The 27,594-nt window shown below is 47.7% G+C and overlaps 1 protein-coding gene across 1 annotated transcript in view; it reads left to right on the top strand.

Moving 5' to 3' along the window:
* Nucleotides 1-4,368, top strand: part of LOC144770934 (uncharacterized) — a 91,888-nt gene extending 87,520 nt beyond the window's left edge. The window contains exon 7 of the mRNA XM_078655766.1: nucleotides 3,213-4,368. Within this exon, the coding sequence (XP_078511892.1) occupies nucleotides 3,213-4,003 (791 nt within the window). The 3' untranslated portion in view covers nucleotides 4,004-4,368. The remainder of the gene's footprint in view (nucleotides 1-3,212) is intronic.
* The last annotated feature ends 23,226 nt before the right edge of the window (nucleotides 4,369-27,594 follow it).

The raw sequence follows: 27,594 nt of genomic DNA, 5'->3' as shown, positions 1-27,594 counted from the left end.
GATGGCGCTGGAGCGTCGGGCCCGTACCCGGCCGTCGCCGGCACTGAGAGCCGCGGGGGCTAAGCCGCGATGAGTAAGAGGGCCACTGCGGTGAGCACGGAAGCCCGGGCGAAGGCCCGGGTGGAGCTGCCGCAGGTGCAGATCTTGGTGGTGGTAGCAAATATTCAAACAAGAACTTTGAAGGCCGAAGTGGAGAAGGGTTCCATGTGAACAGCAGTTGAACATGGGTCAGTCGGGCCTAAGAGATGGGTGAGCGCCATTTGGAAGGGACAGGGGATGTCCTCCGTTGCCCTCGACCGATCGAAAGGGAGTCGGGTTCAGATCCCCGAACCCGGAGTGGCGGAGACGGGTGCCCTCGCGGTGTCCAGTGCGGTAACGCAAACGGTCCCGGAGAAGCCGGCGGGAGCCCCAGGGAGAGTTCTCTTTTCTTTGTGAAGGGCAGGGCGCCCTGGAATGGGTTCGCCCCGAGAGATCACAGCCAGGTGGGGATCGTCCGGGCCGTCACCAGCTAGTTTTCGCCTGCGTTCAGTTGATGTGGAAGGGCTGTGGCATCACTATTTCACCGTGGTCGCGAGAGAGCTCGCTCAGGCCGCAGCCATTACCTTCGGCTGCTGGCCACGCCCTCGGTTTTCTTCATTGTGGATTGTCTGCCGGACTCCAATTCCAACAGTTTGCTGCTGCTGCTCGGGAAGCGGGGGGAGGAAGAGGAAGGGGAGCTCCATGGCATATGGAAGAAGGCCAGAAAGTAAAGGGTGCATCTGTAGTAAAAACGTGCAGATACACCCTCGGAGCTAGGACAGATCAACTCCCCGATACTGGACTATATAATCAAGACTCTTCTCCCCCAGCAATTGTAACTTTGCCAACTTCTCAAAGGAGGTGAAGGATGAAAAAGGGGTGGGGTAGAGAAGAGAGGAAGGACTGAACTTTCAGAAGCTATCAAAAGTGGAGGTAGCGGCAGAGGGAAGAAATCACTTGCCCCCAAAATTAAAGATAGCCCCGTCTCTGAAGTCTTACTATAAGGTCCTAACTACCCCCTCTGTCCCCTCTGTTTGTGTGGCCAGCCGGGAGGGTCTCTGTTCTAATACCATCAGAAGGATGGATTTGAAAGAACCGCGAAATAAGTTTCCACTGGCAGCAACACAATCCTCCCCTACTCTTTCAGCTTCTGACACTTTGGCGGCGGCATCGCCAGAGGATTTCTGTGGTTCCAGACTCTTGTCCACACAACAGTCTCCTTATCAAACCGTTTCGGTGCATTGAAGACACAAGACAGAGAGCTGGTCTTCTGCCCAGAGCTAATGCATCAAGTCAATACACCTCAACATATTCAACATTCCTCCACCTCTAGCTCAGGGACAGGGACAGTGACTGATCTCTTTCTTGCGCTCAAAGAAGAGATATTGAGTAGATTCACTGTCTCTGAAAATAACCAAGCGGCAATACAAGCTTTGTGTGCTGTATTAGCCCAGAAGTTGAAAGAGGTCTCTCTAAGAACTGACACGCTTGAGCAGGAAATCCCAAGGATTAAGGAAGCCATAAATGCTTCCTCAGCAGAAATGGCCAAATTAACAAGTCAGAACAAGGAAATGAAGGATGATCTAGAGCAGTTGGAGAACCACTCCAGGAGGAACAATTTGAGACTAATTAATGTTCCCGACGCTTTAGAAGGTTCCGAAAAAAAATCACTAATGTTGACCTGGAACAAGAGATACAACGGGTACATTGTGACCCTTATAAGAGGAACCTTGCAAAACAGAAGCCTAGGAAAATTCTGGTAAACTTTCATACATACACTGTAAAGGAGGCAATGTTATCAACCGCATTGAAGGAAGGGACACTTACATCTAATGCCCTCTCTAACTCCTTTACATTCAATAGCAGGTCCGACATGTGTCACACTACGGCACAGAAACAGTGGGAGATGGGCAAACAAATGGTGGAATTAAATAAATTGGGGGCTAGAGCACAACTGAAGTTCCCGGCATCACTCAAATGTATACCTTCCGCTCAGTAGATGAGGCTGATGATCTCATTCAAAAAATTAAGAAAGGAGGGGAGGTATAAGGGAGGTTGAACTTTCAAAATTAAGGAGGCTCTTCGTGCCAGAGAGATCAGGGAAGGAAAGTGGGTAATGATATTTTTTGATAATTGACCCGAGCACCAGACTCCGTTTAGGCTTATAGCCTAATAGTAGGGAATGTTCCCCAGAGGGTGGGGAGGGGCACGAAGGGGATGGACGCACTGTAAACAAACCACCTGCAATGGATGATATATGTTCCCAGTGAGTGTAGTCGATCTTTAGTAACTACATGTTAACTCCTGTCAAGTCAAGTTAAAATGTATATAGCGCACTACTCACCCAGAGGGTCTCAAGGCGCTTGGAGGAGGGGGTGTTCGTTACTTATCAAATAACCAGGTTTTGAGTTGTTTTCTGAAGGAGAGGTGGTTCTGTGTGAGGTGGAGGTGGGTGGGGAGAGAATTCCATGTTTTGGCCGCTAAGTAGGAGAAAGATCTCCCACCCATGGTGGATCTTTGGATGCGTGGAATCGCGGCGAGGGCTTGATTGGACGATCGTAGTTGGCGTGTGGGGGTGTAGAAGGTCAGGCGCATGTTTAGGTATATAGGTCCTAGGTCGTAGAGGGCTTTGTGTGCGTGGGTGACGGAACGTTATTCTCTTGTTGACGGGGAGCCAATGGAGGTCTCTCAGGTTGCCGGATATGTGGTTGTGGCGGGGGATGTCTAGAATGAGTCTGGCGGAGGCGTTCTGAATGCGTTGTTGTTTTTTCTGTAATTTGGCTGTGGTTCCGGCATAGAGGGTGTTTCCGTAGTCCAGTTGGCTAGTGACAAGTGCTTGGGTGACCATCTTTCTTGTTTCGGTGGGGATCCATCGGAAGATTTTTTTGAGCATACGTAGGATGTTAAAGCATGATGATGAGATGGCGTTGACTTGTCTGGACATCAAGAGGGAGGAGTCCAGGATGAAGCCCAGGTTGCGTGCGTGGTCAAGTGCAGGACCACTTGCCAAACAATCAACTCCTTTGATTGTTTGGCAAGTGGTACCTGACCATCCTCTGTGCATGGGTTTCCAGATTTGACCCTACCATAGTTAACTGCCACAGCTTATTTATGTGTTGTCAATTTTCAATTTTTTTATAGTTGTTTACTGATTCGCAGATCGCTAATTTTTTGGAATATTGTTTACTCCACAGATAGTGAAAGCAAGAACAGAGAAAGGAAATGTTCGAAGGCTATAATCTGTGCTAACAAAGAGACCCCAGGCAAACACTCACCAGTGGAGGCCCTGCAAAGCTATAAGGGTAGTAATTTATGGACTCCTAACCACCGAAAGAACAAAGAGAAGAGCGGTCATTTAGGAGATGTTGACAGTAATTCAGCACTTCCCAGTTCACAAAATGTGATGCCCAGAAAAAAAAGACATGACAAATATGAATGTAAATCAACTCCGGGGGATGAATTACTGTCCTTGAAAAACTGCAAATCATATTCGTGCACCACGTGCAATAAAAGCTTCAAGGAAAAAAGACTTTATAGCAGGCACCTAAGAACTCATATGTCGAGGAAACCGTATCCGTGCAGTGAATGTGAGTTAAGTTTCATTGACAATTTTGGACTTATTCTTCACCAGAGAACACATACTTTAGTGAAACCTTTCAAATGTACTGCATGTGCAAAAAGCTTCAGCCGCAAGTCTGCATTATTGGAACATCAAAGAACGCACACCGGAGACAAACCATATCAGTGTACTGAGTGTGGAAAAGATTTTAGGACCAAAAGAGATCTCCTTGTTCATCAGAGAACACATACAGGCGAAAGGCCGTATCGCTGTACTGAATGTGCTAAAAGTTTCAGTCGAAAAGACACCCTTCACAAACACGAGAGAAGACACACCAAAGAGAGACCTTACCAGTGTAATCAATGCAAGCAGAGCTTCAGCCGGAAGGAAGCTTTAAATAAACACCAGAAAGCGCACATGCATTGAATATTAAAAGCAATGTTATGTTATGTTATTTTTTCTTTTGTATAGCGCAACGGTTACTCAAAAAGAGTGTCCCGGCGCTTTAGGTAAGGAGAACTACATCACCATAACATAACACAGTAAAATGAAGTAACAAGAACAACACCATATCAGTGTGTCGAATGAATGAAATTTTATGTACGCGGTTATTGCTTCTAAGTCATCAAACAGCACACATGGGAAAGGAGCTGTTTGAGCGTTGTGTTTGTCAGAAAAGATGCTCTCAAAGGGCATATCTTATACATACAGGAGAAAAATCATAACAATGCTCTAAATGTGAGAAAAGATTTTGCTATGGACATTGCTCAAAAAAGCATTTGAGGACGCTCTTCAAACTTGAGGAGTGCTGTGAATGGAGCTGCGGAAGTCACAAAGTTATCTATTGTCACGTATTGTCTTTTTTATGATGGTGAACACACTGGACACATTTCACTCTGCATATACATTTGTTTCAAAATAATTTGGGTTTATAACCATGCTCAACACAGCTCAGACCTTTATCTACACCATATTTTAAAGTACTTTGCGTTGGTCATGAAATTACTTTCCATATATTATTCTTTTTGATGGGTACATTTAACGGTCTCGAAAAAGTGCTGTGTACAATAAATGTCCGTTTGTTGATGCTTGTGAATGCAAAGCTGGGGGCCATGCCATTAGTAATGTGAACCTGTCAGCTTGTTTTGTTACTTTCCTTCTTAGTATACCTTGTATTGCTCCCCTGATATTAGCAAATGCAATACTGTGGGCCGAGTCTAGGAATACATTCTTTGCAATTGCATTCATTTGACTACAACAGCAAAAAATACCTTATTTCATGCCTTTGCAACTCAGAGAAACAGCAGGACATCAATGCCCCTCCGTGTTGCTTGGCAGCATCATTTCCTGCCACTGATATTGGTCTACGTAGTACATAATCTTTGTCCTTATCAGTTATAACAGCGTGCACATATTGGGTTCTGTGAATGGGTATACGACCAAATGGGTTGGCTAGTCGAGTAACTATTTTATTCATTAGATTTGTAATTAAAACCTGAATGTGCCTTAATATTGAACATGAAACCAATACCCTTTTGAACAGGTTAGATAACTTACAATTAATCCTGTTGAAAAGTATTTTTATAAGTGTTGCAGTAACCTTACTAAGAATTTGATTCTCCTTGCCTCCATCAGTGAGCCAACATTCATCCAAAAGGAACCCTCTAGGCCTCCCCCACCTCATGGTAATCTGTGGACTCCAGGGCCAGTTGGCTGACAACCTTGTGTGCAAGCTACATGGCCATAACAAGCTGCAAGAGGCCTTTTCTTAGCTGGGCCCTTCTGTCTGCCTCTGCAGTTAGTCTCTCAGTGCCTGCCCTTAGGTCCTGGGGGTCTTGGAAGTGGACTCCGGCGGATGGTTGAAGCGTAAAAGACTAAGGGCCTGTTTACGAGTCCTGGACCGCTGAACCCATGGTGGCAGTCAGACCACCGCTGCACTGCAAGACCGCCCACAGTATTGCGACTGCGTCAGTCGGACCGCCAGCACCGCTGGGATCAAGGATCCCGCTGGGCCGGCGGTCTTTCACTGACATGGAATAGGCTGGCATTTTACCACCCTTTTCACAGCGTTGAACCTGCCATGAAAAGCGGTGCAGAATGGCAACAAAAGGAGCCTTGCAGGGCCCCCTGCTGGTTTTGGTCCTGGGGGTGCATGCGGGGGGCACATGTAGTGCGCCCCTGGATGTGCACCGCCCCTTCCTGCACGGAGTGGCATATGTGCTACACTATGGAGGTAGGTGCAATCGACGATCTTACTGCAGCGGTCTGCATGATAGACTCTTCTATGAGCCTAGCCGACCGCCACAGTCAGAGTGCTGCAAGACTGCCCGCCAGAGCAGGATTGAACTCTTAATTTGGCAGGCGGTCGCACCACGGGTTTGGCGGTCCTACAGCAGACAGCGCGTTACACCGTCTGCTGTAGGACCGCCAAACTCGTAATCGGCCCCTAAGTCAGAAGGTAAAATCTTTAACCAGGATGAACCTGGGTCGTGTATCCGACCCATGGTCCATTGCGGTTGGCCTCTAATTGGTTCTGTGCTCCTGTCTACTCTGACCATTGACTATCATTGGCGCTGTGTGCTTCTTGTTGCCATTTCTACTTAAAACCTTAAAAATTCCTATCTCTGGAAGTTTCGTCATTTTGTTTATTGCATTTTACTCTATTTTTCAAATTCGGTTTGGGATTTTTATTGTTTTGCATTTAGACTTTATTTCTGTTTTTGTACTGCATAAATACTTTATAGATTGCCGTAAGTTAAGCCTATGTGCGCTATGCCATAGCTACAAGGGGACTGAGCTCTGGTAAGACAAGAGTTGTGATTATTCCTTGAAGTGGGCCTTTATCCACCCCAAATAATAATCCAGTTTCTTACAGGGGTCGTTTGGTCAGTTTTGAGCAACTCAGGGAAGATTCCTTGGGAGAGTGAGGCTTTGATTAAGGAGCATCAAGCATAATCGATGAGATAGTAATTGTTCTTTATGGTATTCGCAGGCTGGAAGGCCAAGTAGTAGCTATCCAGGTTTCGGTGATTGTGTCAAGTTCGTCTTTACTGATAGTGAAAAGGGTAGACTCGTTGTTGCTGGATTTGAGGCATTCTGGCTTTGAAGTATGCTAAAGTTTGAGCCTCATGGTAGTGGAGCTCATTACCTTTGGAGACAGAGGAGTGTGTTGCAGCAGAGGGGAGAGGAGTGCTGATGGAAATGACATATAGAAATAATCTTCCTGGCAGGGTTAGTGGAGGTGCCATTTTCCTTTTGTATGAACTATTGTTTTGGTGGTGGGAATGGATTGTTAGTACTGTCGTGTTAAAGCTTTTAATCAGATCTGATTCATGACATGAAGGATATGAGGAGAGATACCATGTAGATTACGCAATGCAAACTTCTTTTCTTGCAACAAGGATCCGTGAACTAAGGCTGACTTGGCTTCTTTTGTTAATGTTTTAAATTAAGCAGTGCAAGGAAGTGAACTGGGGCAAATGCAGCCTTGTGGTATTCCAGGGTGGTAATAATGCCAGCAGAGAGGTCGCTCTGGCTGAGTCTTTGAAGGAGAAGACCTTAAGAGCAGAAGACATTTTTTTTTTTTGCATCATGGGGCAGAAACACATATACCCTGTTTGGGATTCAGAAGTCGGTTTGATAGAGATGGGCTATCTTTCCATAAGAAATCTAGCCTACGTAACACTTGTTTTAACTGCTGCAGTTCTCTGATTGACGATGGTGTACATGGCCATGTTTGGCAGGGCAGGTCAAATATACACTGAGGAAAGTTCACTATTGACTTTCTGTCAAGGGTTCTTGGATATGTTGGCTAATGTCACTCGCTTTTACAAAATTAGCCTGAATCTGACCCAGGTCCTTTCAATTGAAAGGTCTCCCCTGAAATAACCCCTGTCACACTCTTTTACCATAGCCAACAAAGCAAAAGAAATGGGCCAGATCACTCTGACCAGCCTTGATGGAATTGACCATTTCGGTCAAGTGGATCGAAAACTATGTGAAGTTCTCATTGGATCCTTATCATTGGCCTCAAAGAAAGATGCACCTGATCTTTTTTTTTTTTTTTGCAGAGTTTTATATAGCGCAAACTTGACCCGAATCGGGCATCAGAGCGCTTTACATAGCACAAAGTTGCGTTACATGAGGACACATTCATTTTTGTTAGGCACGGGGAGCTTAAGTGATTTGCCCAGAATCACAGGATGTTTGGCGTCGTTGCCGAGATTCTAACCCAGAACCCCAGGTCCGAGGTCGAGCGCCCTAGCCCTTAGGCCAACTCCTCTCTGCACACTACCATGGGCTGATCAAAGCAGTCACAGATAGCCTTAGTCCCTAATAGGACATGTACTCAAATCCATGCAAGAGGGAAAGGTAGTAAGAGTTAAGGAGTGCTCATCATTCGGTACATATCATGGAAGGGAGAAACGTAGACTGCTTCACCAACCCGATGTTATGGATTTTGTATACAGTTTTTGCCCTTCAGATACTGTAATGTCCCATTTGTTATTGGATGTGTACAAGAATAATACCTTAATGTATTCCTCTACTCCAACATGAGTGTTATTTTACAAATGTGCTGGCTAAATTGTGAGGCCAAACATTTTTTTTATAAACCTAAAAATAGTGTTTCTGAAAAGGAAAGAATTGAATATCTGGATTATGTCATTTTTCTTAGGAAGGTTGTAAAGCACTAATTCCGTGTATCTGAGCTGCTCTCCGTCATCGTCAAGGAACCAATACCTCAACTGGTGACCAACACACCTGAATTCCCCAAACTGCTGTCCACTTTGCAGAAAATTGAGGTGTTCAAGGATGCCATGCCGCAAATCTTAAGTATGCTTCTGACTTACTCTGTGGTGCTTTCAGGCCCAAAGCCCTAGGGCCCTCCGGTCTGGTTACCTCCAGTGTGTCGTCCCCCGATACTGTCTGCCCGGTTGAGATCCATCACTGGGCTAGTATGGATGGCGGTACAGAATTTCACAATGGCTCCCTGGTTTAGATCCATTTCTGCTGCACCACTGCCCTTGCTGGCCCCATCCGCGTTGATCAATGAGCTGGTACCGACACCCAAGTTGAAGCCAGATCTGACACCTGGCCCAGATTGTCTGATGTTGGTCAGCAAAAAAAAAATAAAGTGCAATCAGTTACTATACTATCTAATTCTGACCCAATGCCTCTACCGCGATGCAACTATCAGCAGAAACTGCAATCTCTCTTTTTGGCTCTGACCTTGAACCAGAACAGGATGCACCCAGGATACTGATGATGATGGAGAGAGGGATGGCTTGTTTCCCCCCTCTTTATACTGATGATGCCCTACCTGTTATTTACATAATATCAGTTGCCGCGACGCCACCCTGAAAAGGGCTTGACTCGCCAAACGGACTAGCAATGGAGTAAGGTGCCTCGTTTGCAGTGGTGGTTCGGAGGGCAGCTGAGCCGCTAGCTTTGAAGCTGCCCAGCTATGCGACTAAGACAGATATTATAACAGATTCTACAACTTGGTCTGGCAATATTTGAGCCTTTGTTCCCATTAAATGATGCCCTTTTGGAAGCCTTGATATCTACATAGTTGAAACCATGTTCCTGTCTGCTCTTTCATCAGTAAGTAGCCAAGCGACAGAGGCCTGCTCCTGTGACCCAGATTTTCTCACCAAGCACCCTACCTCAGAAAGCCTCCCTCTAAAGGCTTTACCCAGTATGGTTAATACTAAGCTTCTTCCAGTCAATCCCCTGGATAGAGAATCCAAATGGCTTGATGTAATTGGCAAGCAAATGTATTTTTCTGCCAGCTTGGCCATATAGTCCATAAATGCAGCCTGTCTGTTGGGCCACTACCCACATGACAGGGGGACATGGCCATCAAGATCTTGCTGGCTGTCCCGAAATACCTTCCCTGGCTCAGGCTTTTCTTGATGGCCAGGATTCAGCTAAAAATGCTGTCCGTGCAAGTCTGGACACCATAGACTGTCGCCAGTGTCAGGCTTTGAAGGCATGCCTGGATGAGGTTGACCAGATTTCCTGATAATGTACAAGAACTGTTGATGAACATCCTCTTCGAGGGCCCAGACTCTGTGGAGAGAAGATTGAAACTTTCCAGCTCGGAGTCTAAGACAGGCATTCCAAGGTATGCATCTTAGGGCTATTGATGCCTGCAAAATAATTTCTACCTCTGTTGCTCAAATTTAGGGGCGATTCCAAGGTGTGAGCATACAGGCAATGGCAGCCGCCTAAACCACAGGGGACCATTTAATCCTTTCGGGCCATGGAAGTGGTACTGGAAGACCTCAATCAATCAATTAGGATTCGTAGAGCGCGGCAGCATCACCTGGGAAGGTCTCTAGGCGATCATGCTGCCTGTTCTATTGGTTGAAAATCCCGGTCTTGAGATCCTGCTGAAGCGATGGTGAGGCTCTGAGGTGCAGGGTGAGGGTGATTGAGGATTGAGGCATTAGCCGCCAGGTGGGAGAAGGAGCGGCCTACGCTGTTCGTCTGGCAGATGCGTCAGGTGGCTGCTAGGGAGAGGGATTTGGAACGGAGTTTCCTGCTAGGTTGATGGAAATTCATTCAGTTGTTTAGGTACATCAGTCCTTTGTTGTGTAGTGCCTTGTAAGTGTAGATGAGCAGCTTGAACTGGAATCTCTTCGTGACAGGTAGCCAGTGGAGTTTCCTGAGGTGAGGGGTGATGTGCGCACATCTGGGGGAGATCGAGGATGAGTCTGGCTGCTGTGTTCTGGATAGTCTAAAGTTTCGTCATGAGTTCGAAAGTGATTCCTATGTAGAGGGAGTTGCCATAGTCTAGTTTGCTGGTGACCAGAGCTTGTTTGACTGTTAGCCTAGTGTTGGGTGGGAGCCATTTGACAACCTTCCTGAGCATTCAAAGGGTGAGGAAGCAAGCACAGGAGACATCACTGACCTGCTGCTGCATGGATAGCTGGCTGGGGAAGATAAAGCTGAGTTTGCAGGCGTGTTCGGGGGGTTGGGCCCAGCTCAGGTAGCCAACATTCGTTGTTCCAGACGGTATCCTTGCCTTTCCCGAAGATGATTTCATCCAGGTGGCTGCATCTTACATGCATCTTTGGAACTTGTCCTTGTTGAGGGAGAGGATGTTGAGTCCGTGGCTCTTGATGATGTTGGCCAGGGGTGTCCTGTATATGTTGAATAGGGTTGGGCTGAGGGATGAGCCTTCCACAGCTGATGTTCTTAGAGAGCAAGGAGTAGGGAGGGAGGATGACCTTTGCAGTCTTTGAGGTAGGATGCGATCCACTTGAGGGCTGCTCTTTGGATAACGATCTGGTGAAGTCTCGTTGATCAGTGTGTGGTGGGATAAGTTGTCGAAAGCTGCGGAGAGGTCGAGGAGGATGATGGCTGCTGTTTCTCTGGTCTAGCAGCATTCTGATGTAGTCCGTAGCCGTGACTAGGGCTGTCTCGGTGCTGTGGTTTGCTCCAAAGCAGGATTGGGAGGGGTCCAGAAGGTTGTGGTTTTCCAGATGTCTAGTGAGCTGGATGTTGATGGCTTTCTTCATGATGTTGGCTGGGAAAGGGAGCAGGGGGATGGGTCAGTAGTTCTTAGGTTCCCCTGGGTCTGCGGATGGCTTCTTCAGCTGCGGCTTTGCATCAGCATGTTTCCATTTCTGTGGGAAGTGGACCTTTGGGAGTTCGTTGCTGATGGGATGATTGCCGAGGTCAAATATATATGGTGTGGGCAGGGGTCTGCTGGGGCTCCAGAGTGCATGGATCTCATGATGGACGCTGTTTTCTTCTCGGGAGGGTGTTCCACGAGGTGAGCTGGTGTGGGTCTGTGTCAGTCGGCGTTATGCAGTCGATGCTGTCATGGGGGGGAGGTTGGGTTGCGATCACATCACACGGGACAGCAATGCGATAAGGATAAAGCTAATTGAGAACAATTGGCGTGTGGTGGTCATCGGGGGAGGTACAATCTATGCGGTATTCATCGATCTCAAATCCGCCTTTGACCTGGTCCCCCGTAACAAATTATGGGGGGTACTTAAAGATTCAGGGATGCCACTAGAATTGCTATCATTGGTAGTCAAGCTACATGAATCTAATTTTGCCCAGGTTCATTGGGGTGTGCAGGGTAACGTCACTGATAGATTTCCAGTGACTAAAGGGGTACACCACTGGTGCGTCCTAGCGCCAACCCTATTTTCACTATTTATCAACAGAGTTGTTAATTATTTCACCTCTTTTCCAACTGACACCCTCACCCTGGCAGGCATGAAGATACCCATACTTATGTTTGCCGATGATACTCTTATAATATGGAAAACACAAAAAGGGTTGCAGAGTGCATTGGAAAGATTTGAGGATTTTTGTGTAGATCATGAGTTATTGGTTAATGTGGAGAAAACCAAATTCATGGTTCTCCACAAAGTGATAAAAGGAAGGGTTTTTATGAATAAGGTCCAACTTGAATAGACAGATGTATTTACATATTTAGGGATAACACTGGGAAGGAAATTAAATTGGAGACCCCCGGTTGACATAATGTCCCTGAAGCATACCCAACTAGCAGGAGCATTGTTGAAAGAGCTGAGGCTGTCCCATACCAAACCGGTAGACCCGGCGCTAAAGATATATGATACAAAAGTTAGGGCCTCGGTTTTGTTTGGCGCAGAGCTTTGGGGCCTCGACAATTTGACACCCCTGACCACTGCCCAGAATAAATTCTTGAGAGACCTAGTCAACTTTCCACAATCTACTCCACTCAAGACCCTATATCTAGATTTGGGTTGAAGTCCTCTAGAAGAAATAGCTCAATACAGACCACTAGTGTATTGGAGAAAGCTCTGGTCCACCCAAGAATTGTCACACTATGCAAATGCTTTATTAGACGTAAGAGGGGCCGATTCCTCATGCAAAATCCCCTGGTTACAAAAAATAAAGTGTACACTGGCTAACATGGAGACGAGCCATTTATGGGAAGATCCGGTAGGAAATCTTTAAGGAGACATACTGGAATATGGTTAAAATGGATTGTCTGAAATCTATCAACGCCATCTCCCTGTCAATCATTTTTTAGGGGCACAAGCAAGATACCCTGTATGAGGAGTACTGGGATCTAATAACTAAACCTTGTGATAAAAAGCTATTCCATCAATTCAGGGTGGGTACACTCCCCGTTAAATCGTTTACTCATAAATGGAATGGCTCATTGGGCGACAAATGTGTTTCATGTCCTGAGCAGGTTGAGTCAATCCCTCACATCTTATTTGTGCGTCCAGCATATAACCTACCGAGGGAGAAATGGTTAAAACCAATATGTTCCAATCTGGGTACCAGATCTAGTGTTACAGCCCTTCGTATTTTAAAGACCAACACGCAGGAGCCGATTGTGATAGCCATGGACACATTCTTGAGCTGGATGTGGGGTATACGAGCCAAAAACATGAATAAATAGAAGTAATGAATGGCATTTGTATCCAAAGAGAGATGTATTTACATTTGCTGCATACTCCACTGCGCTATAGGGCTGCACATGTTAGTCATTTTTTACACTCTTCATATCTTTAGCAGCATTGAAAGGAAACATTTTGTATAAATGATAGCTAGGTGGAGTCGATTGTGTAATGTATTTGTTAATTTAGTAAATGCAGAAATTATTAATTCTTTTTAAAAAATTTAATATCATAGACGATTTTAAACAAATTTTTGTTTTTAATGTATTTTATCTTACAATTTTTTGTTGTTTATCCATCAAAACTATTATTACATTTTAACAATTGTACATATATATGTGTCTTTCTTCCATTTTATGTAACAGTGTTATCAGTTGTCTTTTATGATCTAAACCATCGAAATAAAGACTATTTTGACTTGACTTGACTGCAAGCTAATTGAGAACAATGAAATGAGTGGAAGATTCATGATGAAAATAAATTTATGATAAAAGCAAGAATGCATTAAGTTACTTTTTGTTTACATTGGGGTTATGTTTAATTATTTGAATAGGATTTTCGTGGGCAGCATCATTCGCCAGTGCACTTGGGTACTGCCCTCATGGAAGTACAGCGACTAGTAGATTGCTTAAAGTGTCCTTAGTTGGAGGGCACACCCAGTGAGCACGACCAGACTTTGAGGAACTTGTTTAAAATTCAAGAACATTAAGGATTGCACAGTGGCTTCAAATTCGATTGAGGTCCATTTTCTATTGCAAGAAATGCTGTGAGGTGTGCTTTTTATAATAGATATCTTAATGACCCTGAGAAGTTCCTCATATTTGTACAAACTCTACAAGTAAGAGCTGCTGATAACAATGCCATGACAGCAGCTAAGGGGACTACAAACATAATTAATGTGAACTAATCGATCAGCTAATGTGAAATATAATGATCATAGATATTTGCAAACGGTTCAGATCTCAACAAAACCGTATTAAAAAGCCTTTCATGCTATCACAAAAATCTCCAATTAGGATGATTCTAATATGTCAGCTAAATAAAAACAAAAAACATTCAAGTCAGAAAATCACAAGGGTACTTCAAACTTTCTTGTTGGTGCTCTTCTTTGGACATTTTCTTTATTTTTGATTTTGTGTGAAATAAAAGTACTGTACGGTGAGTAACATGTCAGTGGAAGCCAAATCTGCCGAAGCCACACTGAGTATCTGGAAAGTGAAGGCCCACAAACACCTCTTCATACATCAAACATGGGGCCTATTCACAAATGCAAATGTAAACATGAGTATCTACATGGGCTATTCACATTTTTTAGTGTACATTTTCTGTGCAAAGTGTAGACTTGCATGACATATTTACAAGTTTAAAGGCACGACAGCCAAAAATGGCCCAACACAGCAGTAAATGTACTCCAGCCCAGATCTGGAGTAAGTCCAGCACCACATATGTCCAGCCACCGGTTACTGCAACACACTCACATTAAAAATAACAGAGGCAGGGACTCAAAATAGAACCTTATAACAACTGATGTTAAAATAGATTAATTTATTCATTTTATAATTTTTAAAATATATAAAAAAATAATTTCTTGTAACAAATATTTAAATAAAAAGTAAATATTTCATGATTAAATATTTAAAAAACGTTTTTACTTAAAAGTACATGTAGCTTTAATTTTTCGAAAAATAATTCAGTTTAAAATATTTCTATACATACCAATTTTTAAAACATGAATAAATATAAGCATTTTACTTTAGGCAGGATTTTTAAAATAAATCTTTAAATTAATTAAATATTTAATTCAAAATAAAGTTATTCCTAGTAACTTTTCAAATGTAGACAGAGTCCTCCACCACTGTGGCAGAGATCTCTCTATGGTAAAATATAGGGAACATTTAAAAGGTTTATTAAACTCTTAAATCAGCAGTAACATGTTTATGTTAAATATTAATTATATTCATGTAAATTAATGTTATATTTGTGTTAAATGTAGAAACAGCTACAGCTCTGAAGTTACTTTTGAATTAAATATTTAATTTAAATTAAAAATATTGATTTATTTAAAAAAATATATATATTAAAAATAAATTAGTTTATTTTAACATTATTTCCTATGGAGTTCAATTTTAAGACCCTGCCTTCATTATTTTCTGTGGGTGGATGTTGCAGTTCCAGTAGTTGGCCATGTGTAGTGCTGGACATCTTATCAGAGATGTTTGGGGATCTTTTTGGATGTAGTCATTTTAGAAATGCAGTTTTTGAATAGCAGAAGGCTTACTCCAGTGTTGGTGGGTGTCTGGCCCTTCTTATAGCCCTCCCATTTAGTAGTGAGTATCTTTAGCCACTCCCACTGGTCCCTCCCACATTCACTACTAAGGAGCCGATTACAATCTTGCCCGGAAAGCATTCTGACCGAATCGGTTCCGGAATGATTTCCAGACGACTCAGATGGAGGGAGTCCGACCGTACGATTTGGATGCATCCCGATGCTTCCGGATATGATTTGGTCGGACTCCCATTGACTTCAATGGGAGCCTGTGTTCCGAATGCGAACACAGGCTCCCATTGAAGAAAGAGGTGGCTGGGCAGAAACTTGCACCCTGTGGCGGGCACCCGATGGTGCCTGCCACACTGTGCATGGTTGGGAAGAGGGGACCCATGGGTACCCCCACAGGCCCGATTCGGACCCCCAAAGTTAGGTTCAGACAGTAGTTTCGGGCAAACCGAATTGGAACGGATGTCCGAATCGGTCATCGTAATCGCTCGCTCAGAAACGTAGTTCATAGAGCTGTACTATTCGGCTTCGAAAAGCTCAACCTGTCCGAATGCCTTTCAGAACTGTTTCGGACAGCCCTTACTGTTTCCCTGCATCGTAATCGGTAGTTTGGAACTTTATACGATTCGGTCGCGAATAAGGGTACCGAATCCGATTCGGCAAGCCTGAATTCGATTCGGAGCCCTTCTGAACAAGATCGTAATCGACCCCTAAGTAGTAAACTTACATGTTTGAGGTTTCTAACCAGAGAAAAGATAGAGGAGGTGGAGATTTACACTTCTAGGCTAGTGAAAGAAGTTTATGGGCCAAGTAGTTTGAAACTCCTTGGCAGAGGCATAACTGGCTCTCTACACTATTTAAAAGCCATGGTAAAAGATTTAATCGTGAGCATCATGCTACACGGCAGACAACATTTTGATTGGTAAATCAGTTGCCTCTTTTATATAGTCTACATGGTTAATGGTGAAGAAAGATGTGTGGTAGCTTTTCAAGAAATTAGTATTTTAATTATGTTTGTAATATGTACTGAACACTATTGTACGTTATGCAAAAATAGCACTGGGCTCTATAGCATCCTGTGGAACGCCGTGGTAACAGAGCCTGCAACACACCCAGTACTTCTGACAATTTTAACCATGGGTTCTGTCCGACATGTAATCACCTGGCTGTATAAAGCAATATGTGACTTGACCATGCTTTCCCTAGAAGCACTTCAACATTAATGGGAAGGGGAAGTTTGGAAGTGCACTCCATGATACGAAATGGGAATTCGCCTTACAATTTCTGCGACAAGTATACCGCAATTCTCACTTTTAGAACTTACAATTCTTTATGCTACACCATGCATATCTCACACCTGCCCAAATCAATCGCATTTTCCCCCAAGCAGAAGCTAGGTGTCCTAGATGTCACGCCTTTGGTGCGGATGTACAACACATTATTTGGTCCTGTCCACCGTACACCACTATTGGGTTAAGGTACACAAAATTCTCCTCCAGATTACGGAACTTCCTGATATCAACACATGGGAGGCATGCTCACTTGGTATCTTTAAGTGACGCAGGCCTCACAAAAAGTACCCTCACGCTTCACCTCCATGGCACTTCTCCTTGCCAAGCGCACTCTTACCTTAAACTGGCATTCCACAACGACCCCCCCATCATTGGGGGCTTGATATGGCGCGGTCCGCAGATGGGGAGAGGCAGAGGAAGATGCCATCCACTATGAGGAGGTGTGTGGCCAACGCAAAAGACCCATTTCTCCAGAACGGGTTGCCTTGTTCTCGGAGTTTATGCAATGCACACGAAATGACGACCTCCCCCCATGAAAACTTACAGGATGCTGCCCTATTCACTATAATTGTAGCTCCTTCCTGTCTACACAAAGCCCTTATTGTTCATATAGAGTGCTTCTAACTAAGCGACTCCCGCACACGCTGCTCCCAACTTCCCTAGATATCCTCGATTAAATGAATCCTGCTGCGCCCCCTCTATGTGTCCCCTCTCCTATCCCTGTTATATACTCCCCCCAGTTCCACCCGTTGTTTGACAGCTGCATTTAAAATGATGAAGTTACACTTTATGTACATGATTCTTCATAATGTACTTACATACTGGACTTGCATGCTCTAAACGTGTATCTTTCTTCTCTTTAGCTGTGCTCAACATTGATTTTGCATGTGTTGGTATATGTGAGACTTACCATGATGTTGATTATACATACGTTTTCTTTTTCATCAATAAAACGGATTATTTGTAAAATCCATTCTGGATTGTGTTTATATGGTACTTATTTTAATTATTATGTATGTTATGGCCAGAGTCAGAACATTAAACATTTTTTCAAAATTGGTAATCAGGAAATCACCTCTCTGTCCCTCATCCCCACCATTACCTCATGAATTATGCCAACACCTAAGCACCTTCACAAACAATACATTTATGAATAATTAACTGAAATCACTCAAGTACATATTCAATTTTCAGTGCTAAACTGGTTGTTTGAATATTTTTATCATCATCAGTATTAATGCATTTCGTACATGGGGGTACATCGGAACAACAAAGAAAGCAGCAATCTTGATGAAACGGTACATTGTGTGTTCCCCCATATATCCATCTCTTGTACCCGACAGGAAAAAGAGAAAAGTTAAACATTTCAAGCAGTACTGTGCAAGGATGTACTTAAATAATAACAGTTCACTGTAATAGTCACCACTGCCACATGCAACCTGTAAGGCGAGTAAGCGGTTTAAGGAACCATGTTCTTCAAATAAGCAATACAGGCGCGAATCAGAGCCCTTTTTAAGCAGTCATGTGTGGTTCCGGCAATTAAAATTGGTTATGTTCCGACCAAAGGTCGCCATCTCAGGCTGAGGGCATGTTATGATAAGTGTGGTCTTGTACCTTCTGAGCGTTCCAGTATGCCGTGTCATTTACGCCTGTTTCAGTGTCCCCTGCCCCAAGGATGTGTCTCCCGTGTACTGCCCGAACAAGGCATGCTCGGCCCTGAGTGTCATGATGCGTCTGCGGATAGCAATCCGCGGAAATGGTCGCCGGGCAGGGTCCACCAAGGTCCCTTGTGGAGTCAATATTCAGTACTTTTATTCAACAAGTTAACCAGTGAACTGAGTCCCATGAGAACAGGGATGGGACCTCGTGCGAAGTGCAAAACTAAAACCAATCGGAAGTTAACACGGGCAAGTACGGGTGTGTATGGGTTGTCGATAGCAATATGAGTTATCTGATGCGATAGTCTATCGTCTAAGTGAGAGAGGGGTGGGGGGGAACAGGAAAACCTCCTGGGTTGTCTCTCACAGGGCTGCGCGAGCATGTCCGTGTGAGCGTCTGTCGATTAGGATCACCTCCTTGTGTGTGTTCTATTGCAGGGATGTCATGTGTGGGGGGGGGTCCCCCACCAAGGTGCGTGCATTGGTACAGTAAGTGAAGGGACGCGAACCTAGATAATACCTCTCTGTAAACATGCCTGGTGGAAGGCGGCTAATATATCATCCTAGGCTTGGGCTATAGGGTATTTGCGGGTACCCGCAGTCTCCTCCCTATGTAAAGCTACGCTCTCCGCTCTCGCCCAGTTGTCGAAGGAGTGACGCCAGTGTATGGGTTGTGGGGGCTCGCCATTCTTCCAGCGTTTGGTGATGAGCCTTTTCGCTGTGATTAATCCAAGGTCCCAGAATCGGGACGGAACCTTCGTCAGTTTGGTCCGTCTGAAGAGGCCCAATAGGCAGGCCTCCCATGTGTGTGGCAATCCTCCTCCCGCCCCCGCTGTCAATGTAGCCGACACCGCATCCCAGTAGCCGTGTAGGGAAGAGCAGGCCCAAAGCATGTGCAGGAAACTCGCGTCTACCAATCCGCATCTGGGGCAAGCCGCCGTGGTCAGCTCAAAATAGCGATTTATCTTGTCCGGGGATAGGTACGCCCTATGTATTACATAGTATTGAATAATCTTAAAACGGGGGTTGCGTGGGATATTGAGAGTCCCAGCAAGGATCACCGCCCATTCCTTGTCAGTCCAGTTCTGTCCTCTGTCCGCGGCCCACTTCTCACGCAACCGCTGTGGGGAGAATTGCGTGTGTATGTGCAAGGCCTGTGCAAGCTAGTGTACCAAGTGGGACCCGGACCCCATCACATGCAAGTACTGTACCAGTAGGTGGGTCGGAAATTCCACTGTCAAATCTCCCCAAGCACGTGTTAGCGTGCGTGTGAGTGTTGCGTGCGTAAGGAATTGTCCGACTGGTAGCTCCGTGTTAGTAGCCAGCATCTCGAACGGAATCAATGCGCCTTCCTCGTATAGGTCGCCCAGTGTATCTACTTCGGCTCGCGTCCAGCTGTTCAACATCGCGTCAGTGAGTGCGCCATTTTCCCAAGGTGTCCCCAGTAGCGGCAGGTTCGGGGCATACGGCTTGGTGTGGCTTGTGAGCTTCAGGCCACGTATGTAGCATTTCCGCGCCACTCCCAGGTGTATCTGTGCGGGGCAGCGGGATTTCCACAGTGGATGAAACCACGCGTGTATCTGCGCAGCATTCGCAACCATTGTATCCGTGGTAGTGTCGGACAGGTTTCGTCCGCTCAGCCAATAAGCGACCCACTGCAGTTGTGCAGCTAGGTAGTATAACTCCTGGTTAGGGACAGCCAGACCACCAGCCTTTACCGGTGCATATAGTGTCCGTAGCGCGACTCTAGCTCGACCCGCATTCCAGATCAGCTTCCTGATCAGAGTCTCGAGTTCCCGAAATATGCGGGTGGGGACATTAACTGGCAGGTTAGCGTAGTAATATAACAACCTAGGTAATACCACCATTTTCGTCAGAGTTATACGACTTGGGACGTTTAACGGGAGGGAGTTCCAAAACGTTACTTGCGCTGTGAGTGAGGTAATCGCTCGCACCAGGTTGCCCTGCAGTATGTCAGTAGGAGCTCAGTATATAAATATCCCCAAATATCGGAACATGGCGGGATACCATGCAAGATGTTCTCCCAGAACTGTGATATCGCATTCCGGCGTGGCAGCACCAAATGAATACACACCGGATTTTGCCCAGTTGACTTTGAGTCCAGACATGTCTCCAAAGACTCTGAATATGTCTGAAAGAGCCGGCGGGAAGCGGGTCAAGTCTCTAATGTAAAGTAATAGGTCGTCTGCCTAGTGTGACACTGCATGAGTTCCGTCGGCTAGGGGGATGCCCCAGTGCTCGCCAGAGAAGCGGAGTTGAGCTGCCAGGGGCTCCATCATGAGAGCAAAGATTAGGGGGGAGAGGGGAGCAGTTTGCCCGTCCGGACTCGCACCGTGGGTCTCTGGTACAGGAGTTCCACCAGCTGGAGAAAGTCATCACCCAGATCAAATTTACGCAGCACAGATATGAGATAGGGCCACTCCACAGAGTCAAAGGCCTTCTCAAGGTCAAGTATCAAACATCCTGAGTGAGGCCATTGGGATGTGGCTAGGCTCTGTACTTTAAACAGTCGCCGGATGTTGTACGACGTGCTGCGTGTGAGCACAAAGCCATTTTGGTCATTATGGACACGGGTAGGTACCAACTCCACCAGTCTTTGAGCCAACATGGATGCCAGAAGCTTATAATCAGTGTTGAGGAGCGCTAGTGGTCTGTAGGAGCCCATATTTGTCCCATCTCTGCCCGGCTTCAAGAGAGATATGAGATTCGCCTCATTCAATGTGGGCGGAAGGGCGGAATCGGAGACGGCCGCCTCAAGCACACGCAGCAGTTCTGGGATTAATGTAATAGAAAAGGCCTTATAGAACTCAGCGGGTAGTCCGTCTGGGCCCGGCGACTTCCCGTTGGAGGGAAAATATGGCTGTTCGGAGCTCCTCTGACGTAAGTGGCGCGCCTAGCTCATCACGCTGCGCATCAGTGATCGCCGGCAGCTGCGAGGTAGATAAATAATCCGAGATCTGGTCAGCGGTGACCTGTATGCGGGAACGGTAGAGGGCGTCGTAGTGAGTCACAAAGGCATCATGGATAGCCCTCTGTGTATATACGATGGTGTCCGGGGCTGTCCGCAGAGACATCACCGGGGTGCTCTGGGTGTCTCGCCTAATCAGCCATGACAGTAGCTTGCCAGGTTTATCCCCAAAACTGTGCGTGCGCGCCGAATGTGCGGCGTAATTCAAGTGTTTCAATCAGTCCAGTGCTAATGCGTGTCGCTCCCTAGTCGCCAATAAGGACTCGTCATCTCCCGCTCTCGCCTTCCGCTCCCCTTCCAAGAGTTCCGATTCAATCCGTACAAGTTCCCTTTCGATCTGCTTTCGCATTCCCGCCTGTGTGCCCAGACAATGGTCCCTGAGGACTACTTTGAGTGCGTCCCATTCTAGTTGGGGGGAGGAGGCAGTGTTATTATTTTCCTCAAAGTATTGTAGGAGGCGGGTCTCAAGCGCTCCCCTAAACTGGGCGTCTAAGAGCAAATCTGGCTGGAGGCGCCAAGTGGGCACCGGTGGATGCGGGCGCTCCCAGGCAAAGTCTAATGTGTGGGGGTTATGGTCCGAATGTGTGCGGCTCAAATAGCAGGAGTCCGTGACCAAAGGGAGCAGGGCTCTCGTCTACATGTATCTGTCCAATCTGACATGTAAAGTGTGGGCCCCAGAATAATAGGAATACGTCTTTGTGTGAGGGTTGTGTTCTCTCCAAGCGTCATGGAGGTCCCACTGTCCTGCCCAGTCCGTGTGCGCCTCGGAGCTTTGGCCAAGGGAGGGAAAGATCGGTCTAGGGCTATGTCCAGAATGCAGTTATGGTCGTCCCCCAACAAGAAAGGTACACCATGCCATGGCGCAAGCACTGTAGACAGTCGTGTGAAGAAATGAGCTTGGTCAATGTTAGGGGCGTAGAGGGAAGCTAGGACAATGGGCTGCCCAACTAGGGTGCCCTGCAGGACTACATATCTGCCCTCCGTGTCTACTGTGCAGTGAGAAAGTGCAAAGGGAACTACAGGGGGTACCCAGATCAGCGCCCCCCGTGCATAGGCTGAATATCCGGTGGCGTACAGTTGTCCCCTCCATCTGCGGCCGAGTGTTAGTGTCTCCAGGCCTGTCAGATGAGTCTCCTGTAAGAGCGCTATTTGAATGTGGTGTCGCTTGAGGTAAGAATAAATCTGGTAGCGGCGGGATGGTGTGTGCATTCCCTGCACATTCCATGTGCATAGTTTAATCGCAGTCATGTTACTTACGTAATTTCAGTGCGTCCCCCACCAATAGCCCACCCCACCATTCGGCTATCCAAACAGTAACCTGCATCGCCAGCATATCGCATTACACACCCGTAACTTATGAAGAGAATGGGAGGGAAGAACAAAGGGGCTATCAAGGCTGAAAACAAAAGGAACAGCAATACAATACCAAAAGGTCGACAGCAGAACATGTTATCGTCCAAACTCTCTAGGGAGCTGAAGAAACCGTGAGTTCAGGGGGAGATCGTTGAGCACGTAGGCGGTTTCTGTTTCTGAGATAGCATGTGCTCAGGAGGAGGGTGTCTCCCCCCACAGGGTTCACTTGATGCTTAGTGGGCCTCAGTGGGCATCAGTATATCGCTGGAACACAGGTCTGGTGGGTCCCGGTGCCCCCACGGGATGTGGCAAGCCCGACAGGGCCTTAGCAAAGCGAGGCGCTAGCAAAGAGGAACATCCCTTAGGGCAGAAAGAGTCTCGGTGTCTATCAAATAAGGGGGGCAGCTTGTCCGTGTGGGCCTTCAGTGAATGAAGTTAGCAGTTTGTGGGGTGACATCCGGAAGGTCCGCTGACACCTGCGAGTCCGGCAGTCCATATATACGCTTGTCATCACTTGGAATATCACATGGGCTAGCTTCTAAATTTGAATCCGCTTCCAGCAAGCCACTTATTACTGCCAACATCCGTAGAGCCTCTTGTTGCTCGCTATGCACAAGCTCGGCCGGAGGGCCGATGTCCGTTTCCATCCTGTCCGCCTCGTCTGTGAGGGCCGTCGTCTGCGGCGGCGCCGAGGTCCACGGGCGCGTCGTGAGGTTGATGTCGACGGCATCGTGCGGGGTTCCGTGTCGATTCCCGAGTCCAGCCAGGCCTCAACTGCTTCCGGAGTGTCAAAAAAGTGGGTTTTTTCCTGAGCCACAACTCGGAGCCGGGCCGGAAAGAGTAGAGAATATTTCAATTCCAGGCCTCGGAGACGCTGCTTAACCGCCAAAAAGGAGTGCCTCTGACGTTGTACCTGAATGGTGTAATCAGGGAACAGCATGATCTTAGCGTTCCCACCTCGACGTCCGACAGCTTCCTGGTTTCTCGCAGTATGACATCGCGATCTCGGTAGTTTAGGATGCGGATGAGCATGGGTCTGGGGTTGGCGCCTTCAGGAGGGGGCCTCGCCGGCACTCTGTGGGCCGGCTCCACCACGAAGTGCTGAGAAAGGGAACTCTGAGGGAGGAGGTCAGTGAGCCATCTCTCCATGTGTAACTCTGGTTCCCTACCTTCCCATCTTTCCGGCAGTCCAACGATGCGGACGTTGTTCCTTCTTGCCCTCCCTTCCGCGCGATCCTCCAGGAATTCAACCCGATTTAGAAGGTCTTGGACGTGCTTGTCTGTCTGCGCCACTTTGGGCGTAACGTCTGCGATGGTGGTCTCAAGGGCAGTCGTGCGCTCCGATAGTTTCTTGTGGTCAGCCCGCAGGTGTGTGAGGTCGATGGCCACGCTTTCAATTTTCGTTTCCAGGGACGAGCGAGTAAGCTGCAGGGGCTCCTCCAGTCCCTCCAGGGCCGCCAGCATGGTGTCGAGTTTGGAGGCCGTCTGGTCCTGGTCCGCCGCCTTCGCCATTCTCCCCTTCACCTGCGTGCCGCCAGCACCAGCTCTTGTTTTGGGTCCCCCAGACATGGGAAGCGTGCTACAGTTCAGTGCATGGGCGTTTGCGGGGGCCCCCACGGGGTGCCAATGAGAGGGGTTCAGTGTCTATGAGGGCAGAGAAAGTCGGCTCAGGGGTGTCGCCGGGTGGAGGTGTCGGCTAGTTTTTCAGGCTGGCCTGTCCGGCGCCAGGGAGACACATGGGAGAGACTGAGTGCGCAAGGCGATTCAGTGCTAAACTGGTGACCAAAATATACGTGAATAGGTGACCATAACTCTTATATCTTCAGGATTCAAAACAATTATTTCCTTCAAATTTTTACAGAACTAAAAACACCAGAACCGGAGGAAGGAGCTACGCAAGCACCAAAGATGGCCGCGTAGGCCAGTAGCTCCGTAGTGCTCACGCCTCGCCCTAACTATCCTGTTGTCATCCTGAGGCTCAGAGAGGTGCGCCGGCCGGCAGAAGGGAAACGGTGTGGGTCCGTGCCGCTCCTGTCCCGCTGTGAGGTCAGGGGATGTAACAGCGCGTTTTTGAAATCGAGGCCTCCGTGGCAGCAGAAGCCGGGGGCTCGCATGACCTGCGAGGCCGACCCCGAGTTCAACAACACCCGGGGTGGCGGCCAGTCATTGCCGGTCGCGCCCGGATCATAGAGCTGTGTACATCGCGGGTGGTACGGACGGGCATTCTCCCCCCCACCATTTCCCCCCTCTCGCCCGTGGTGGACTTTGGGGCAGATTTCGGGGCCCAGGTGGCGCCCGGCCCGAGTTGGCAAGTAGAAATCATACTGAGGGCCCGAATGAGACATGCGCCCGACTGGCGGCGGCGGTGGCTGTACCTTTTCAGCGAGGCGGTGCGGTGCGAGTGCCCAACTACATATTGGAGCAGCCTGCCGTCAGTGATTGTACTGCCACTGGAGTGGCGGTGAACTGCAGCGCCGAGTGAGTGTGGCACCTGGAGGGAGGTCCCGGAGGCAGGGGCTCGTGACTGGAGCTTTGCCACGGGGCCAGAGGCCCCGACAGGGACTGCTGGAGCCCACTTCTGAGGTGTGAGTGGGAGGCCCCCTGTGTGAACGCTGCCCCAACTTCTGGTGGATGGACGGTCTGGTTCCACTCTGGTGGGGAGGCCTCTTGGAGGGGGCTCTGTTCGCGTTGATCTGAGCCGGGTGCGGATGGCCTCGAGGATTTACGGGCCCGACTCATACAGACCTGATCGGTTGGGGCCTGGGCATACCCTGCTACTGCTGTGGCGGCGGTGGTGGTTGGCGCAGTTTGGTCCGTGTGCAGAATCAAGATGGCGACTAAACCGGAGGGGGAGAAGCCGCCGTCCAGAACAACAAATGGGTCTTGCTACGTCCAATCTAATAAGCTGGACCAGTATACACAGCCCAGGGGCTCGCCTACCGGGCCAGGGAGGACGCAGGTAGGAGCTGGAGAATCCACGGGCCTGGCATCGGAGCCCACTTTGCAGGATGTGATGGCCACCATAGACGGGGTTAAGACTTCTCTTGAGCAGAAGATGGAGTCACTGGATCATAAGTTGGACACTATGGCCATTGAGGTTAACCTAATCCGAGCGGACCTCACCAAAACAAGCGAGAAAGCGAAGTCGTGGATATCAAAACGGCAAGCTTGACGGATGACGTGGCACAGCTGCAGCAGGAGGTTCGGAATTTAAGGACACCGGAGACCTGACAAGCCGCAAGCTGGATGAGTATGAAGGAAGAGTCCGGAGGAATAACGTGCACATTACTGGCGTCCCCGAGAAAGCGGAAGGGGTCGTACCAGACCTCTTTGTGGAAAATATTATCCTTAACCATTTGAAACCGAAAGGGTTGGGGAACTTCTTCACAATAGAACGGGCGCACAGGATCCCGGGTGGGAGGCTGAGGCCGGGAGCCCCACCTCGTCTGATGATTGCGAGGGTGCTTAACTTTAGGGACAGAGACGCTATCCTGCAGGCATCCAGATCAGGGGGCCCCCCTGAAATACTCGAACTCCACCCTCTCCTTTTTTCCTGACTTTACTCAAATTGTTCAGCGGTAGAGTTTCCTTGGTGTTAAGAAGAGACTCAGAGACGGAGGCTTGAAATACGCCATGGTATTTCCAGCTAAGTTGCGAGTTGAGGTGGAGGGCAAAGTCTTGTTTTTTGACAATCCGGAAATAGCCTCTGACTGGTTGGATAGGCTTCCCCCTCGGGGGGAGCCCAGGAGACAGAGTGGCGAGGATGGAGACGGCTCTCAGGAACAGGAGTGATGATTACTGCCGTTGCCTGTGGTGGGTGGAACGGGTGGTGGGGGGGGGGGGTTCTGCTGCGAGACGTTTCTTGGGATGGCTCCTCAAGACTGAGTTAAAATTGTTTTTTTAGGGGCGGAGGCGGGGAAGCGGGGCACTGACATCCTCCTCGAATCTACTTTTAGATAGTTGGTTTAGTTAGAGTATGGGGCGACAGGCACACTGCAAATTGGGGCTTGGCGATTGCCGCGCGCAGCGGTGCAGGGTGGAGGTAGGAGGGATGGGAAAGTTGTTGTGTGATTGTTGTTTTCTTTTTCATTTTTTGCATCAGGTGATAATAATGTAGCGATATCCCCTTTGCATGGGTTAGATGGCGCATAATAGTCGAGGATCGGGGATGAAAGTGCTGAGTTGGAATGTGAATGGTCTGGGCGACAAGATCAAGAGAGGGATGGTTAGTCAGCTTATTAGGAGACACTCCCTAGATGTGGTATTGCTGCAGGAGACACACCTGGTGGGTAATAGATGCATGGCCCTCCATAAAGGGGGGTATAAGTTGGTGGTGCGTGTAGGGTTCACTACCGGATCCAGGGGTGTTGGGATTTTGGTTAAAAATTCCTTTCCCATGTCAGTGCAGGCTACGTGGCTGGATCAGAGGGGCAGATATGCCGGAGTGTCGGGGCTACTGGGCGGTAAGACGGTCACCTTCCTATCTATATATGTGCCACCCGGCCTTCAGTTTGATACTTTCTGAGACTTGAGCTCTGTCTTTCTTACGTTGCCCCTTGGCAGTTTAGTTCTGGGGGGCGATTTTAATGCCGTACCGGATGGAGAGGTTGACCGTAGCCCGCCACGAGTGCTTAGGCAGTCGCAGAGATGGCTCCCAGACTTCCTGGAGATGCTAGGATTGGTTGATAGCTGGCGAGTCCGTAACCCAACGCAGACACATTTCACTCACATATCAGCAGCGCACAGTAGTTTGTCCAGGTTGGATTACATATTGCTGCCGGCAGCAATGGCTACCATGATTCAAGAAGCACGATATCTTGGCAGAGGTATTTCTGATCATTCTCCATTGTGGTTACAGCTCACGCTCGGACGACCGGCGGCTGGTAGGATAGCTCCCATTAGCGCTTGGCAGTTAAAAGACCCGGCCATCGAAAAAGAGGTACTCCGGATGTCGTAACGTTACTTCCAGGAAAATTAGGGGACAGTTGATTCAGCGCAGTTCCTCTGGGAAGCTTACAAAACGGTAGCAAG

The sequence above is a fragment of the Lissotriton helveticus genome, chromosome 7, assembly GCF_964261635.1.
Source record: "Lissotriton helveticus chromosome 7, aLisHel1.1, whole genome shotgun sequence".
In the NCBI taxonomy this organism is placed as follows: Eukaryota; Metazoa; Chordata; class Amphibia; order Caudata; family Salamandridae; genus Lissotriton; species Lissotriton helveticus.
Note: the sequence above shows the minus strand (reverse complement) of the source record. Positions and strands in the feature narration are given on the sequence as shown.